Genomic DNA, 17,816 nt, shown 5'->3' on the forward strand with positions numbered 1-17,816 from the left:
ATGTATATTATTATTCCTTATTCATTTTTTTTTATAGGGTGAGCTAACTAATATAGTATATATATAACCAATAGAGGGCATCATGATTAAAAAAAAGGTTAATTTTTAATTCATGTTTTCAAAACCTCAAAAGACAAAAATAACATTGAAAAAAATAAGTTTTCCAACATGTTTTTAATTTTTAAAAACATTATCTTCAATAAAACAAAAATTTTAAAAGCTATGATATTTTTGAAGTATCTTTGTCACAATCCTCCTCTAAATAGATTAAAATTTTAAAAATACAAATTTGTTGTAAAATAAAGAAATTGGAAAAAAAAAATTAAAAGAGAATAAATGAAAATATTATGAGAAAAATAGAATACAATCTATTAACATGTCTTCTCCTTTTATAGAATTGGGAAAAGATTTACATCAATATAAATTATCATTCTCAAATTCCCTGAGCCTTATAAATTTTCATATTTTAACACTCTTCAGTGAATGATCATAAAAATTTCTCATTGGATTATCATAAGAATATATCTTATTAAAACTTTCGCTAAGAAAAATTCAATGAAAAATACTTAGTAAATGAAAAAAAATAAATACAATATCCTTTAAATGATTTGATTGTTATAATTACCTTGTAAAAACCTTGTTAATAAAACCCAATGAGACAAATTTCAGATAAAAGAAAAAAGAGTGATATATTTATTTAAATATTCTCCGTTTCATATAAACATGATTATACTTTCTTCATTGTTTTCAACTAGCAAATATCTCAATTTTCGCATTTTAATATTGTATTTTAATTTTTTTCATTGTAGTCGATGACAATGTTTTTATGAATCGATCTACTAGATCATCACACTATCAAATCTACTGAACATGATTTTCATCATTTCCCTGTAACATGTGAGTATGAAAGAATTTGAGGAAGATATATTTAGTTTTATCATATTTTATAAATTATCTTTTAATTTATATAATATAAACAACATTATCTTCATATAATTTGGTAACATTGTCTTTGATGAAGGGCGATCCATATTCACGACCTACTTCATGGATTAAGAGTGTCTCAAAATGATTTAAGGAACCAACCACCATTATTTACTTAATCGATCTCCATGATATCGTTGTTTGATCATAGGTAAATACATGCATCATTTGGGATTAACCTTTCTAAGGGTTCGAAAGATACTTGGCATCAACATATCCAAATAATCTTGATTCTAGTCTTTTAGAATAAAATAAACTTATGTTGGTTGCACTATGATAAGATATCATAGTACGTGTTTGGCTTTATTTCATTATTTTCGAGTTGTGTATGACTATATTTTGCAAGCAAGATGATAAAGAATGCTATATTTAATCATGTACAATTATCAAGATACATAGTGCACCAAAAACACTAAGATAGAGATATTTTTAAACCAAGTAGTTCTTTATTATCTTATTTATAACAAAAATTGTCATTATTTATAATATTGTAACATTTATAAACCTCAAATTTAGGTCATATAATGACATAATTTAATTAAATATATTACATGACATTGCCTAAAATATGTTATGAATCCTCTATCATTACTTTAGATATTAATCCTAAAGCACCCTTGTTATCTTCTTATTGATTTTTTATAGTCACACCTTAAGAGAATTTATCATTTTTATATGATTTCGCGTATATTATTTAATTAGAATTATATAAAAACATACTAAACTAATAATAAAAATTATACTAAAAATTCATAACATTAACTAATAATAAAAATAAAATAGAACAATTATGTCATCCCTTCTATTTATGAAAAAAAATATATTATAATAATAAAATATTTACATAGCTTCACATTATAAAATATTTTTTATGTAGCTTTTAGCTATATGATTGTTAAAAAAAAAAAAATTATATACGAACCTTTGGTTATACAATAGAATTAAGAATTATCTGTATACCTTATAATATGCAAAATATTTATTTATTTTTTATTATAAAAATATGTAAATGATATTTACATGTTTGATTTCATAGCTTTATGGGAAAAAAATAATTATATATAAATAGGTTATGAAAACTGTATTATGACATATGTTGTCAAAATATTTGACATAGAAGTCTTAAAAAAAATGAATGATGTTCAAAGTATTAGAAAACTTGGGGTATAATTAAAAAAATAAAAGGAGAAAGCATAAGAAAATAAATAAGAATGCACAAAGAAAAATAACATATCATTTCATCAATATGAATAATTATCCATAAACTTCATATTTTCTTAATTTATAAATCTAACTAAATAAGATTCTTTTAAAATAAATTTCAGGATTGAAGTTATTTTTCAGATTATTAAAGTTGGCCCGTGATAAGTTGTTTTGCCACGTGGCTAAATCAACCGACGTTCTGGGTCAAAACAAAACTCAGCTGGTCAAACAATCAAACGTTCTAGGAGTCGTCCGCAGTATACAAAAATTCTACATTTAACCCATCTGGCCTCGGTTCTATCTTTCATTTTTCAATAGGGGCCGCCTCTAACCTGCGCCTGCTGCTCACCTTCCATCATATTTCTTCCCCAAATCTCCAAACCCTAAAATTTTCCAGATTTGGGATTCCGTACAACTCTGGGGGTTTTGATTCTGATAACTTCACCGATGGGTGAATACAAAATGGAGGAGATGTCACTTCTAGCCCTATTCGAACAAGCTCGGAAGATTCATCTTGCGGCATCTGAATCAGGCGCCGATCAGGTACGCTCGTCAACAAATTTGGTCATGCGGTCCTTTTTTCTTCCAATTTACTTATGTTCTGACTGGACTTTAGGACGCTGTGAGGAAGGGCTGTGAGGCGCTGGAGAAGTGCGAGGAGATGGTAAGCAAGCTGGGGTTGTTCTCCTCGAACGAGACTAAGGATGATATCAGCACGAGTAATCTCAAATATCTTCTGGTATGGCGATCTGTGGTTGAATTTTATGTTTTGATTCATGGGTTAGTGGAATTTTCATCTGTTTTTTTTTTCCTTTATTGTATTGGGTTGTTTGGTTGGTGAGAATGTAGGAAAACGGAAGAAAATAACAGGAAAAAGACGATTGGGTTTTCGTTCTCTTCCCCCCTTTTATGTTCTTATTTGTTGCTGAGAAAATAGTGGGAAAAGAAAAGGAAAGGAGGGTTTGCAAACTTTTTTCTGTTTTATGTTGAAATATTGCCTAGAAACGAGTAGGGACATTGTCATTTAGGGGATGCCCAAACGTAGCCTTACTTACTGATAGTGTTTTAGGTTAGTAAAATCTAGTTTAGAATTTTTGGAACCATATTGACAAGTGGATTGATTTCATGACGTGCTTTGTATTGATGATTTTACCTTAAAAATATATATCTCAGGATGTGTGATAAAAGGTGTTTTATGTGCAAACGCGAGTAAGAATCTGTTGAGCACATCATCTTTCACTGTTCCAAGGCAAGAATCCCATGGAAGTTAGTTTTCTTCTTGTTTGGTATTGCTTGGGTGCTAAGTTCTTCGGTGAAATCAACTCTTTTAAGTTGGCATGGTTGTTTTGTTAAGAAGAAACAAAAGAAAATATGGAAAGCTGCTCCTTTATGCTTGTTGCAGACTATTTGGAATGATGGAAATAGGAGGGTTTTTGATAATGTAGAGCTTACTTATCAGGAGCTTAAATCCCTTTTTTAAGGTAATTTGTCGGAGTGGGTCAAAGGGGGTTTGAAGGATGTGCCCATGTCCTTGGTAGATTACGTAGATTTGTTAGGTTGTAACTAAGGGAGGGAATTTTTTTTGGGTTCTGCTTATCTTGTTTTTTGCACTGTGGCACTCTCGTATACGTCTCATGTGTTTTGTACGCCCTTCTTTTGGTGCTTTTTAATATATCGTTGTCATTGTTTATCAAAAAATGTGTGGTAAAAGAGCAAATAGTTGTATAATTGCAAGGGATATGATCATATATGGGATAGTTTTCACATTTTGGGGCACTTCAAATGAGCCAGATGAGCATGAGTTTTCAATAACTTTGATCATCATTCATATTGAATAAGCACATGATGAGTTTTTGTCTGTGAATTTAGGACCTCATTCCTATAAACGAGTAGCATGTCGGATATTTTTTACATGAACAACTCTGAACTTTAGGCACTTACTAGAGAGTCCACTCTTCATGCTTTTTAGTTATGAATGAAGTGAATTATCCATCGTACTAAAATGTGCCAAAGAACAAGTGAATTATGCCTTCTAGTTATCAAACTCATTTCTAAAGTTGTCACTGCATTTATCTATCAAAAAAAAAAAAAAAAAAAGTTGCTGTGTTTACTACTTTTTTCACTTATGTAAGAAAACATTTGAAAAAACATATGTATATATCCAGCACAGTAAGTCAACAGACAAATGTGTACCCGTGTCTTGGTTTGGGTAATTGGGGTATTTGGCACCTTATAGCCTTGTTGGCATGCAATATACATTGTTATGTTCACAGATTATGGATTTTATTTGTACTTTCACTTTTGATGGTATGTAACATATGTTATTGGTACTCAATAACTATTATAGCTTTTATTCTTTTATGTCTTAATTTTAGGGGCAGACAAAATAGTTTTTTATGGATGACCTTGAAAGTTTTGAAAATTTCAGGACAATCTTTTACCACAGAATCGATGGGTTAAACAATAATTGAACTTAAATGCAATCATATAAAAATGTGGTAGCTTCAACTTTTAAGTCAGTTTGGTTTTCCTGAGAATATTTTATCTATGTTTGTAGCAGCAGCTTCTCATGATGCTTTGCTACAGGTACCTTTTTATCTTGCCGAGTTGACTGAGAAAATTGCACAGGATGATAGGATACAGATTCTTAAGGTTTCCCAAGCAAAATTAAAGGTGAACACCAATCCCTGTCCTACTCATAGTTCAAAGTATGCTTGTATACAAGCATTACAGCCTTAGAATGTATTCTTTGCCCTATATGTTACATTGTCTGCCTGTGATAATCTTTTTCGAACTGTTGTCTCAAGATTTCATTTTTTATATTGACATAAAATTAGTGGCATGGCTAAATGTTTCAGGAATTCATTTCATTTTGTGAGGCAATGGAGCTTGTACCAGAAGAGGAGTTAGAAACATCCACGCAGGGGGGTCCAAATTCTTTCGCAGATCGAAGGGCAAAAAAGGTGTTTCTAAGTTTATTATCAAGGAGAATTTTGGGTGTCTTGATTTTATTCTCCTTTATGCCATGTAGTATGTATGATTGCACTGTACCCAAGAAAAAATGATGCAATTTATGTAGTAGTGAAGCATGTGTAATGGAAGCTTGGAGTTACGCCACAGATCTTAATGTTATTGCGCCTGTGCAGATTGCTCGGTTCAAACGTCAAAGAGCTGCAGAGTCAAAACTATTGGAAATAAAGGAGCGGAAGGAGCGGCGTGGGCGTTCAACTAAAGCATCTGCGTTATCTACTCCTGTTGATACTGGAGAGGAAGATGTGCTGGATGATGATGGCGAGGAAGAACGGGAGGTCTTATCTTATTCCTTACTAACTATTGAATAGATGATGTTAGGCGCTGTATTTTTTTTTTTGATAGATATGTTAGGCGCTGTTAATACACTTGATATTTGCTTTTAAAATAAATAAATAAAAAGTTAAAAAAAAAATAATTTTTGAATAGATGACATGGGAAGGCTTTGAAGGGATTCATATTGCTGCTGTCTTTTGGGAATAGATCTCCGCATCAATAAAAAGCCTTGCCTATTAATAAACAACTATTGGCCATTATAATAATATATCAAATCTAGATTCTATTAGTTAGTTTATACTTTTTCCATTAGGAAATAAGGATTTTGAAGGATAATTTAGTAAAATCTAATCAAATACCACAAGCACCACCACCACATAGTTGGTGCAATGATCACTGTGGAAGTTGAAAGATCATCAAGACTGCCATTTAAGCTATTGAAGGGCATTGGAATGGTTTTAATAAATTATAATTAAACTGAATTTATGAGTCTTATATTTCTTAAGCTTTTCAGTAATAAGACCTTGGTCAACTTAGGTTCAATGAATGGTAGTCAATTATCTGTCCCGCTTGTTGAGCTCTTTCACTCTCGAAAGATGTGTTCCTCATATAGGGTCATTTTTTATCTTTTGGTGTCAAGATTATCTTCCAAGGAATTTGATTTTGCACCAGCATAGATTGCTGAAAAGTGAGCCCTTGGCACATAATAAAAGGGTCTTCTCTGTAAGAGGGTTTTACTCTTTGTTAGAGACAGATTATACCACCCCTTTCCATTTAAAGACAATTTGAAACTTGTGGATCCCTGTGAAGTTGAGTTTCTTTACTTGGGAGGCTTGCTGGGGAAAGGTTTTGACGTTGGTTTAGTTTCGAAGAAGAGGATGGAAGTTGGCTAACAGGTGTGCTTTGTGCAAAGAGGAGTTAGAGTCCATTGATCATATCCTCCTTCATTGTGGCAAGACGAGAATTTTATGGCAGCTGGTGGTCTCCATTTTTGGAGTTCGGTGGGTTTTATCTGAGTCGCTTGGGGAGACTCACCTAGGGTGGTATGACTCTTTTGTAGATAGAAGACGCATTAATGCTTGGAGAGCCACTTCTCCTTGTATTTTCTGGACGATCTAGAAGGAAAGAAATAGGAGATTGTTTAATTGTGATGAAGGGTCTGATCAGAGGCTAAAAAATATTTTCCTTAACAATCTCTTTATGTGGGTAGTGTATATAAGGAGTGGGTATACAAATATGGTTGACTTCTTAGATTGTTTGGGGTTTGGATGAGGGAGGGAGTATTTTTTGTATGTTTCCTCTTTCCTTTTTTTTGCCAAGTGTACTTTGTATGTGTCTTGTGTACCCTTGTGTGCTTTTAGCATTTTTTTAATGCATTCTCTTACTTACCCAAGAAAAAAAATTAAACAAGTTAGTTTTGGTGGTTATGAATGTGCCCCCGTGTCAAACAACGCAAATGATACTCTTTCCTGAAACTGAACCCTTGACCATGATGGTCATTTAACAGCACTTTCTTATAAAAGATTTTGTTTTCATTTTGTTGGAATAAAGCTTACTATATATTGAAACTTCAAAATACTTACTGAATTTGTGAAGTAAATGTGATTTGTTGGTGCCTATTAAAATCGGGACATTCTTTTGTGCAGGCTTGGCTTACAACCATCTCTTTGGCACTCTGTAAGGTAGGTCATATGAATTAAATGATTCTATGGTTTCCCAATTTCGTGATTATAGTTTTGCTCATATCTACATGCTACTTCTTGTCTTGAAACCATATTACAGGCTTTTGATCTACTGGAAATGCTCAAGAAAGAGGAAGAAATGCTTTCTGCTATCAAGGAAAAACAATTACAGGTACTAATATGCTTAATTGAGAGAGTTGGCAATGTTTCATGCTTCATTTCTGATGGTTCTCAAAACATTGGTGTCTCAGTGCTTTGGATCTAGTCCCTTGTTTTTAAGTTGTGCCCTTTTTTCTTAAACCTTATTCACTGGAAACTATATGCAATGCTTCTGAGCTGAACAGTGTGCATGTGCGCGCACACACATACACACATATATATACATATAAATTAAGCAGTAGAGTGACAAGTAAAATTAGAATGATCATGTTATTGTAATACTTTACAATGAAGATCTCTTTGGTCGGCCTTGCCTATTTTATATATCAATCTTTTGTTTTAAAAGCCACATGTGTTTCCTACTCCCATGAGCAGTTAGGTTAGATGCCCTACATGAAGCATGAAGCAGGTCACAATTTGACATTTACTTTTCAGGAAGGTGATAAGGAAGTTTCTCGGGCTATTCTTGATGAACGTGCCAAGAGAACAGAAGATTGGCATCGTGATGCTGCAGCTCGGGCACAATATACAAAGCCTGCACCGCCCATTACATGTGCCACATTCGCTCAAGATGTTTTAGAAGGGAGAGCTACAGTTTCTCAGGTACATGAGCACAAACACCAGCCAATGATATTTGGACCAGCAAGTCTCGTGGGTGGAAGGCTAACAAATGAAAGGGAAATAATGGCAGCACAGGTTTTCCAGCCTAGTCACAGGTATATATTCATGTGTAGATAAACTGGTATTGAGCTGTGTAAATGGGACATTTAAAATATCCTCTAAGTATGAAAAAAATTATAAAAACCTAATATTTATAAATTGTCACTCGTGGCCATATATGAAGGAAGTGGTCCTCGTTCTTACTTGAAATGCTAAATCAAATGTTTTCTGGATTATTAGACTGCCAACTATGAGCATAGAGGAAGCTGGATTAAGGGAGATGGAAATGATGAACAAATGGCAAGAGAGGAACGCAAAGCTCATTGAAGAAGCCAATTCCTCATGGCACAAGGAGAGTCGGAAACCAGGGCCAAGTGAAGAGGATGATGAAGATGATGATGCTGCCCAAGAGAAGGCAAGGGCATGGGATGACTGGAAAGATGATAATCCTCGTGGTGCAGGCAATAAGAAGCTCACTCCTTGTGGGTAAGACTGGTGGGTGGGCTTTTTGTTTCTGGCATGTAATCTTCCAACCTGGTTCATAATGGTTTTGTGCGCATTTAGGTCTTTGAAAGCCAGTCCTACAATTTTTTTTGTTGTCAGCAGGGCAGGGTTTTACCATATAGTAATGAGTGCGACTTATTTATTTGTACAATAAAAACGATCATGCCTCAAGAAGAATTCATATATAGGAACTTTTGTGTATGGATGAGTAACATATCTTGACCCGCACTTAAAAGATGACTCTGGAACAATTTTTTTCTTGAGCCTGACATGTTGAAAACCAGAAACACCAGAGGTACAAGTTGAGCTCCAGCAGCTCCCAATGGGGCCGGCTTCTTCCCAGTTTCTTATCTTTCTTGGCCCCCAATAATGGTAATAGGATGGATAAGATACTGGATAAGCTTCTGTAAGTCTAGGACGCAGTATGTATAAGGTGAGAAGGAAAATAAATTATCTTAAATCCTCGGTGCTTATATGAAAAGCTGTTATTGAAAGAATCTGCATTCGTGCTTTTGGGTCGATTGAAGTGCAACAGTGCTACGAACTTCAAAAGAAATAGAAACATTCGAAATTTGCGATGGCAGAGGTCAGGTTTTTGGATATTCACAATTTGAAGCATTACGTAAATACGTAAAAGAAGAGCTATATGGCTCTTCATGATATTCATACACACAGCTCATGTAGGAAACAAGAAGCATTACCACACTTTTGAGAACTCAATGACATCAGTAAAGTACGAGTTGAATGAATCCACATTACTGTTCCGCTATTAAGTTCTCATCTTAATTCTTTGCTGAATTCTTGAGAAGAAACAAGAACACCCACTTCAGATCTGTAACCCATAATTCAACCATCAACGCACCTGAAGCCCCTGCAAATCCACAACCAAACTCCGAACAATACGGAACACACACACAAGTCCAGTATCAACACCATCCAAACTTGTTGCTTCCAGACTTGCTTCGCCTTTTGTCTTCCTGCAGCCATGTCGCCCAAATATCCACCATTCTTTTGCATAGAAGCCGGAAAATCCCTTGTTTGGCTACCGCCATCATCTGATACATCAACCACCTTATTCTCCATTAGATGATCTCGGGTATCGCCATTGACTTCACCCGATAATCTCTTCTTCTTCTTCAGCCCCTTACCTGGCTTCCCAAGCAATGGCAAGGATACAATCCTCTTCCCTCTGGTAGAACAATCCAGACTCAAATTTCGTTTATCTTTCAAGACATTTTGAGGCAAACTCGAATTCAAATCCAAATTCAATTGCTCTGGCTCCACCGGATGAGACAATAATTGCCGAAAAACGGGATTGAATTCTCCTTGAAAGCAATGAGAGCTAAGATCATCGAAATTCTTTATCGGATCATTCCGAATCATGCCCTTGAACGCCTCTTTTACCCGATTGAGGAACCATAGCGTCTCATATCTCTCCATCTTTTCATCGAAAATGCCAAAATAAACATACGGATCGGGCTCGTCTAGCAAGAACGTGTACGTCCGTTGTCGAACTGTATGGGAGAACATGGAGTGCAACGCAGGAGCTTTCTCCAGGCATTTGAGAGCTAGGGTTTGCAGATCCGGATCCACTGAATTAAACTCCGCCAGAATCGTAGTCCCCTTGGAAATGCAGGCGTAGAAGACTAATTTCGGATCCGAAATCATCGATAGCACCGCAATTTCACACAAAGAACCACAATTTATATATCAAATAGCTCAAAGATCATTGATCGAATCCGTAGAAAGCTCAGAATGCTAAGTTCCGCATCGAACAAACCAATCGATACAAACCGCAATCTATGAATCAGAAATCAGTAATCGAATCCGCAGAAATGCAGACTCTCAATGGCTAAATAAAAAAAGGATCGAGAATCACAAATCACCAACAGCATCGAAAAATCCGCAGATGGCTGGGAGCTGGAGAAGATGCTGATCCGAGGAGAGGATAGTATAATTGCAAGAAATTTCGAAATTATTATTTTTTTATTCTCTCACTTTCCAGTTTCCCTCTCTCTCTCTCTCCGTAGAAATTGGAACCTCTGAGGTCGGGAATGGAGAGATCGCAAGGGAATATCACCTCCTTCAGCTGAATTGCCCTTACCGAACAATGTAATGACGGAAATACCATTGAGTATAGTTCTGACACGTGGCACATCTCAATATTCTCCGTTCGTGGAAACGGTGCCGTTTTTTTGGCTCTGAGTGAAAAGGGGCACTTTAAAACGATTTAAAAAACTAATGAAACCTTTCATGTTCGGTAGGTTTCTCCGTTTTGGGTTCACTACACAGAACCTGTTTACTTGAAGCGTGTTGGAAGATCGAAAATTACAGATCTAAGAATCAAGAATATAATTATTAATCAATCAAAAAGGGGTTTGACAAGGAAAAAGAATGGAAAAAACCTTGAACCAGTCTTGGACATGGGCAAAAAAGAAAGTGTTATATGATCCTCCCCCTCCTCTATATACAAGGAAGAACTAACACTCCGCAATCTATGGTGTATTCCTTTTTGTTAGCTTCTTTTTCTTCTTCTTCTTATTCTTCTTCTTCTGGGTTTGTTTCTAGCTAACGTAAGGCGGATCGATGAAGGCCCATTTGAAGACCTGCTCGTATTCAAGTGCAGCTTTATCCCATGTATAATCTTTCTCCATTCCTCTCTTCATCAACCTCTCCCAGGAGGGCTTGTGTTCCCGGTATGTCCTGATAGCAACTCTCAGTGCCTGTTGATAGTCACCCATTGATGTTAAGAAATGGGGAAAGGAGGAACCCAGAACCAAGAATCCAAAAACTGACAAAAGGAAACAGAGGAAACTGAAGATTTACCGCCAGCATAGTGTCTTTTGACAGGGGAGAAAACGTCCACCTGTTGAAACATTCCATGAAAAGGGTGTAAGACCTTAAGTTTTTCTGATTAATGTGGGGGCATCCATGAAATTTAAAAAGCATACCCGGTTCCTTCACCGCTGCCTCCTCCAGCATATGGATTGAAATTCTCTACTGTATCCTGAAATACGAAGAGCAGGAGTTAATTTGATGCATAATGAGTGACATAGAGATATAGAGAACAATGTGTGTCAAGTTTTTTTGACAGTCAACTCACTCTGAGTCCTCCAGTGCCATGTACAACTGGTACAGCCCCATATCTCATTGCATAGAGCTGGTTTAGTCCACAAGGTTCGAATCTTGATGGCATCAACAGGATGTCACAGCTATTCATTTCAGAACTTCAGTGAGTTTATGTCGTTGAGTTTTTTGAGGAAATCTGAACTATGAAACACAAATCTTTGAATTACCTTGCAGTTATTCTATGAGAAATTGGGACATTAAATCCAACCCAACCACGGAACTTGTCCCTGTATGTTGATTCCATCACTCTCATCCACTCTTCATCCTCTGGGTTCCCAGACCCAAGCATGACCTGAAACAAATTAGCTAGTGAGAAAATAAAGAACTAATCTAAATAGATAAAAACACCCAAGAGGGGGGTGAATTGGAGTTAAAAAAAATTCTTTTTAAATACAATAAAATTAAGCACAAGAAGCACAAATATAAAGAGATAAGGATATAGAAAGCAAACTCATATTTATAGTGGTTCGACACTTCCTTGCCTACATCCACTCTCCTCAAGCTCCTAACCAAGTGAGGGTTTCACTTATACTTAAAGCTTCAACTAAGCTTCTAATCACTTTTTACACTTGGATTCTGGCTCCAATGGACTCTTACACAATCTCTTCAAGTCTCTACTCACTTGAAGGTTTTAACACTCAATTGACAAGTTTGAATCTCTCAATCTAGCTCAATAATGGCTCAAAGACAACTCAAGGCTAGGATGAATCACAAAGGTGCACTAAAGAATATGCAAATGAAGATTTAATGCATCAAGAAAAGAATGAAAACTTTTATGACAAGAACAAGTAGGTAAACAAGTAAATACAGGTGTTCTCTTGCTCATAAATGAAGTGAAGCTTTCAATTTATAGGTTTCTAACATCGGGAGCCAAGAAGTCAAAAAGTGGTCTCGACCAGTCGAGCTGGGGGTCGATCGATTCACTAACCGTTAGAGCATTTAATGCTTGGCAGGTGACCGTTACCCTCGATCGAACCTCGACCGGGAAGGCAAATCTCTCGATCGGGAAAGAAAGGCTACTAGAAGAGAGAGTGTTTTTTGCATCTCTCGATCGGACCTCGACTAGGAAGGAGTAACCGGTCGACCGGTACCCTAGCCGGTTGAGCCGATTGGCTAGTGCTTCGACCAGTTCACCATTTTTGGCCCAAAAACCTATCTTTTCTGGTATTTTTTTCTTCTAGCACTTAGGCAAGGTCTTTAGGTAAAATAATATGCCAATTTTGAAACGTTTTGCCTTAGGTTCATTTGATAGAACTTGGATTTTGATGGAAATGTAACTTTAAAGCATAAACTGAGTTTTAAAGATGCATGAAATGATATAAAAATCCTAAGTGTACCCATGCATTCATCTTACATATGTTTCCTATGATTAAAAGGTCTTTCAAAAGTCTTGATCTTGCATCCATTAGGTCATTTGATGAATTTTCAAATCAACACCTGAAATTCTTTATAATTCAAATCAATTAGTAACTTAACCATGATTTGTTATTATCAAAACATGATTACGAGAACCCTTGGGCTAATAGCTAGTTTAGCTAGTATGGGGATGGGTGCTTCTGTGTACTTGAAGCCACAAATTTCTACACGAAGAGGATTTTTCGGGTGTTTTGGGCACAAAGGAAAGGAAGAATGGTTGAATGAGCGATTGATGAAGCTTTGTCAAGGGAAGAAAAAGAAGGCGAAGACATACTTAAACTTCCTACTGGGGAAAACTTTAGTCAGGCTTCACTCATACTACAAGTTCAGTTTTCCTTGGATGCCTTCAACCATATCTTTCTAATGAGATAGAACTTACCAATTGGACGTCCTCTCCCATAAGCTCTGGAGTTGCCAACCGAATCACATCGATTCCTTTCTGGTAGTCCAATCTCCCAATGAATCCAATCTACAAAACTCTGACTTAGATGATAAATGCTAGAGCAGGTAACTACTATAACACCAATGCACAAATAGGAATGTGCTCTCACCAATGGACAATCCGGCCTAATGGGAAGGCCTAATTCCTTCTGCAAAGCAATCTTGCATTGAACCTTCCCAGAGAGATCTTCAGCAGAGTAATGGAAGGGAATATGCTCATCTGAGGATGGATCCCATTCGGAAACATCAATACCATTTGTGATCCCTGGTTATAACCATAAAATTTAGTTTGAAAAACAACATCAACAGCTGAGACACCTTTACAGACCTATGAACAAATATGTGGAACAGGTGATATATAAACCATTATTTTTTTTTCTCCTAGGATCATGCAAATTTAATACTGATTCAGACTATTGTTGAAATTTAGACATGGTGTAAAAAATTCTTGAAATTTTGTCAAAGATTGATCCTTGACTCAATATGAAAAAAATGTCCAGCATAGTAGTTAGCTTGTGAAGCCTCAAATTCAACTACTCGAGATCAGCTATATGAATGCTTTTTCACTACTAACCTATACATAGAGCTATATGGGCCTTTGACCTCTTAATCATGAGGGGTTTTTTTTGTTTTATTTTTTGTTCTTTCATCCAATAAAATATTTAGTCACATAAGTGGCATTGCTGATATGAAGTTCAAAACACATACCATTTATAACAGCTTTTCGACTGGTCAGGAGCTCATGCAGACCATATCCACCTTCGGGAGTTGTTACTTCCCAAGCATAGCCCTGCAACCAGAAGGAAAAACCGTAACATGAAGAGTACTGGAAAATTGCGAGATATAAGGCATTTGTCTGGTAGAAGTAATGGGTATATTGCGATGAACTGGTATATGACACCAAGCAGTACCTGCTATTTCACCAAATGAGAAACCTCCAAGAAGGAATATGCCTAGTGATTTTATTACCTTGCTAACTGTCAGTATCCGATCAACTGTCACAATAGCACCCTTCAGAAGATTGACAGCTTGGCCCGGGTCAAGAGCATGCGTCCTTGCCCATGTGGGAAACACCCATTCCACAGCCCCATACCACTCAGGAGGCAGCCCCAAATTATCGTAAGTTACTGCAGGTTCCACCCCCTGGTACATGCGACATAAGTTTCTAAATCATTTTTGCAGAATTATACTTTCAAGATACCAGTATATGAATGGTCAATTCCTGAGTTTCATGGACTGTGAGAGGCTTATAGTGTAAGAACAAAGCTAAGCTACTCTCTGATGCATGTGTCTTATGGCTGGTAAGTGATTCTTGAGTTGGTTAACACCAAAAAATCTCCAATATGTGACACTGAATACAGAAATCATTGGATATTTGTTTGCTTCATGAGTTCATGTCTCTAATACCAATAGTAGGATTATAGAGTAACCTTTAAGGGATCTCTCAATCAGAACATTCGAATTGAATTATTTAGAGTAGATAGTGCAGAATTTGTACCTGATGTGCAAGGTTGTGTATTACAAGAACAGTTCGTGCATCTTTATAAACTCCATGTGGACGATACTTGGCAGCCAAAAGCCTGAACCAAGACAAGAAAAACTCAGCATCTCAACCACCTTTACTGATTTTATCCAAAAATGGTTACCACAAATTATAAAAACAGCAACTAGAAACAAGTATCATGGGCATTAGCAAGAAAATCACTTACACTGGCACTAGGCTTGCATGCCAATCATTAACAAGAAACAAACATTTTTCCCCATAGGTAAACCCTCCCAATGGAAGCACCAATGGAGCCTCACATGCTGCATGGCAAAGTAAAGTGAACCGAAACTGCAAAAACAAAATAGGAAACAATGTCTTGTTAGTGAATAGAGAAGGGCCTACTTCTCCAATGAGCTCAACTCCATGACTAGAATAGTTATACGCATACCTGATTATCACCAAAAGCGCCATAACCATCACCATATGGAGTTCCTGGTCTATGATATGAAGGGTGGTCCACAAATACCTAAAGAAAGAGGGAGTTCAGGTAATGAAGATTCTCTACTCATCTCTGTATATACTATACAATTATTTGGAAAAAAAAAGGTAGTAAGTTATGTATGTGCCGAAATTTCTCACCCAGTCTACACCTGCTCTGTACTCATGGAAGAAGGAGACTTCCTGCACCCCTCCAAAGCAATGGACCTTGATGGGGTGCTCAAGATCTGAAGCACCTGAAAAAATTTCATCTGAACAAGTACCATTTTGGTATCTAGGTGATACAACCATTACACGATGCCCATGAGCAGCTAGAGCTATAGGCAAAGAACCACAGACATCTCCTAGACCTCCAGTCTTTGAATATGGTGCTGATTCAGAGGTAACAAAAACAATATTGTAGGTCACTTTGGTTTTTCTTTCCTCCTCACCTTCACTGTTTCCAGTTTCTGCTTCTTTTTGAGTAGATAACTTCTCATGAGGGTCAATGACTCCATTATCACCTGTAGCAGAAGTTTGCAACATTCGCAGTCAATTACTGAACACGTTCATAATCAAAATACACCAGCTAAAGTGACAAATTCAGGATTTGGAAATTATTCACCATTCATGATCATTTGGAACTCTAGAATTATTTTTGGAAATAATGAAAAAAGGTTTAGTATAACTAAGGCATCCTTCCAAAACAGAACAACTTCCACATGCTTCAAATGCAGGGAACAAAACTATGGTTCCCGTCAATTTTTCTTCCAAGATACCCTTGGCTAGATAAAGTGATTGTAACTGCAGATTAAAACGGATCTTTCAGACTCCAACAACTAGCTCTTTCAGAATTGTACAAACCTTCAGATTGAGACCAACTAGGAATAAATGTAGTTGATCTAGAAAGTCAGACCAACCCTGGGAGAAGTGATGGCCACAGAATACTAATATGTATCGGTCACCCATGAATGATATATATGAGATGAAAAACATTACTTTCAATCCAGAATTGAGGACCCATGATTAAAAAACTACTGCTTCTTCAATGAGAACATGGTTCAAAATCAGTCTTGCAGTATGATAGCACAATTTTCATGGCATACATGATAAAAAAATTAGCTCTAATCAGATGGCTATAAGGGCCAATCAGCCATATATATCATGGCATACATCAGAACTTAGAAGCAAAGATCCCAATTCAGTGCATCAAAATCCCTTACCATGTCAATAGTGGGGTCACAATTGCTCCTCACCACATGTTATCACCCAATTCAATGTCATATATGGAATCAGTCCAACCAACTCTATTTCCAAAATTAATCAAAATTAAGACATGAAACTTTTGCATATACTATGCAGACCCTCAAACAATAAAAACACTCAATGATCTTACATCAAGGATGACATGAAAAAGAATAACTGTAAACAACCAAAAGGGTTTATACCAATCATTAAACAATTAGACTATTCAAGACAGCAACAAGAGCAATTGACAAATCTAAAGGAAAAGAAAAGAAAGAGGTAAAGTGTTACTGTAATCATTGAGAAATTGTTAAGCCAAAATCGCAGAAGAAGCAGAACAAACAACCCATTAAAAATCCACCAATAGAAGGCCAAACAACACAAACCCAGATGCAAAAGTTCAAACCAAACCCATCAAAAATACATCAGAAGAAGGCAAAACAACACAAACCCAGATGCAGAGGTGTAAAAGCCAATTCAAAAAACGCCAAAAATAAAATTTGTCTTTTTAAGTTAAGTATGCACATACCGGATGGAGGAGGAACCAAGTGGAACCCAACAGAGTCCGAGGCATCCTTCTTCTCAGTATTCACTAGCATGGCAGAAGACCCATCTTGAGAGCCACCACCACCTCCTTTTCTGCTACAGCACACAACTGATCTTTTGATTGAAACAGATTGGATGACTCTTCTTTGTTTGAAAAAGCAAGCAAACCCCACTTCTAAAACTGGCTTTTTTAATGAATTTGGAAGAAGTTTGGACGAGAGAACAAGAGGAGATTGCAGGGACTCCATGTTAGACAGAGAAAGAGAAGGAGAGAGAGAGAGAGGGAGAGGGAGAGCTGTAAAGCAAGTGATCACATGTTCTTGTGAAAAGGAAGAGAGAAAATCTGGGAAATTGAGAGAAAATCTAAACGGGGAATCCTCACGTAGTTCCAGAGTCACAAGAACTTCATATCCACTCCAATCAGTCCCTACCGTTGGATCTCACGTGATGCATCCGTGATCGACTCGACCGCACAGAACCTTGAACAGCAAGATCCAGTGTCGGCTCCAAAATCGGTTGCTCCGCCACCACGTCAGATCATGTAGGCCCAGGTGATGTGTCGAGATCTAATGCATCAC

The 17,816-nt window shown here is 36.5% G+C and overlaps 3 protein-coding genes across 3 annotated transcripts; 1 reads left to right on the forward strand and 2 right to left on the reverse strand.

The window, feature by feature from the left end:
• Positions 1 to 2,485: 2,485 nt before the first annotated feature.
• Positions 2,486 to 8,759, forward strand: LOC117933850 (PP2A regulatory subunit TAP46). Its single transcript, XM_034855409.1, has 9 exons — positions 2,486 to 2,730; positions 2,804 to 2,926; positions 4,774 to 4,860; positions 5,046 to 5,150; positions 5,334 to 5,495; positions 7,140 to 7,175; positions 7,276 to 7,347; positions 7,770 to 8,050; positions 8,235 to 8,759. The coding sequence occupies exons 1-9, from the start codon at positions 2,635 to 2,637 to the stop codon at positions 8,482 to 8,484; spliced, it is 1,212 nt and encodes a 403-aa protein (XP_034711300.1). The 5' UTR covers positions 2,486 to 2,634; the 3' UTR covers positions 8,485 to 8,759.
• A 310-nt stretch (positions 8,760 to 9,069) lies between these two features.
• LOC117933851 (phytolongin Phyl2.2) lies at positions 9,070 to 10,738 on the reverse strand. Its single transcript, XM_034855410.1, has one exon. The coding sequence runs from the start codon at positions 10,164 to 10,166 to the stop codon at positions 9,345 to 9,347; it is 822 nt and encodes a 273-aa protein (XP_034711301.1). The 5' UTR covers positions 10,167 to 10,738; the 3' UTR covers positions 9,070 to 9,344.
• Positions 10,739 to 10,835: 97 nt separating this feature from the next.
• LOC117933849 (starch synthase 1, chloroplastic/amyloplastic) lies at positions 10,836 to 17,714 on the reverse strand. The gene is made up of 14 exons (XM_034855408.1): positions 17,222 to 17,714; positions 15,610 to 15,971; positions 15,419 to 15,496; positions 15,194 to 15,318; positions 14,983 to 15,064; positions 14,454 to 14,627; positions 14,193 to 14,274; positions 13,595 to 13,749; positions 13,423 to 13,512; positions 11,795 to 11,919; positions 11,602 to 11,710; positions 11,450 to 11,505; positions 11,325 to 11,364; positions 10,836 to 11,221 (listed from the first exon to the last, which is right to left on the reverse strand). Exons 1-14 carry the CDS (start codon positions 17,484 to 17,486, stop codon positions 11,063 to 11,065), a joined length of 1,902 nt encoding a protein of 633 aa, XP_034711299.1. The 5' UTR covers positions 17,487 to 17,714; the 3' UTR covers positions 10,836 to 11,062.
• Between the last annotated feature and the right edge of the window lie 102 nt (positions 17,715 to 17,816).

This window comes from Vitis riparia, chromosome 16, assembly GCF_004353265.1.
Source record: "Vitis riparia cultivar Riparia Gloire de Montpellier isolate 1030 chromosome 16, EGFV_Vit.rip_1.0, whole genome shotgun sequence".
NCBI classification, from domain to species: Eukaryota; Viridiplantae; Streptophyta; class Magnoliopsida; order Vitales; family Vitaceae; genus Vitis; species Vitis riparia.

Coding starts and splice junctions, on each gene's coding strand:
- LOC117933849 (XM_034855408.1), bottom strand. CDS start 17,486: ATGGAGTCCCTGCAATCTCCTCTTGTTCTCTCGTCCAAACTTCTTCCA. Junction 11,920..13,422: donor TGGGAGAGGACGTCCAATTG/GTAAGTTCTATC, acceptor AATTTGTTTCAG/GTCATGCTTGGGTCTGGGAA. Junction 11,506..11,601: donor ATGGCACTGGAGGACTCAGA/GTGAGTTGACTG, acceptor TTCGTATTTCAG/GATACAGTAGAGAATTTCAA.
- LOC117933850 (XM_034855409.1), top strand. CDS start 2,635: ATGGGTGAATACAAAATGGAGGAGATGTCACTTCTAGCCCTATTCGAA. Junction 2,731..2,803: donor CTGAATCAGGCGCCGATCAG/GTACGCTCGTCA, acceptor ACTGGACTTTAG/GACGCTGTGAGGAAGGGCTG. Junction 7,348..7,769: donor TCAAGGAAAAACAATTACAG/GTACTAATATGC, acceptor TTTACTTTTCAG/GAAGGTGATAAGGAAGTTTC.
- LOC117933851 (XM_034855410.1), bottom strand. CDS start 10,166: ATGATTTCGGATCCGAAATTAGTCTTCTACGCCTGCATTTCCAAGGGG.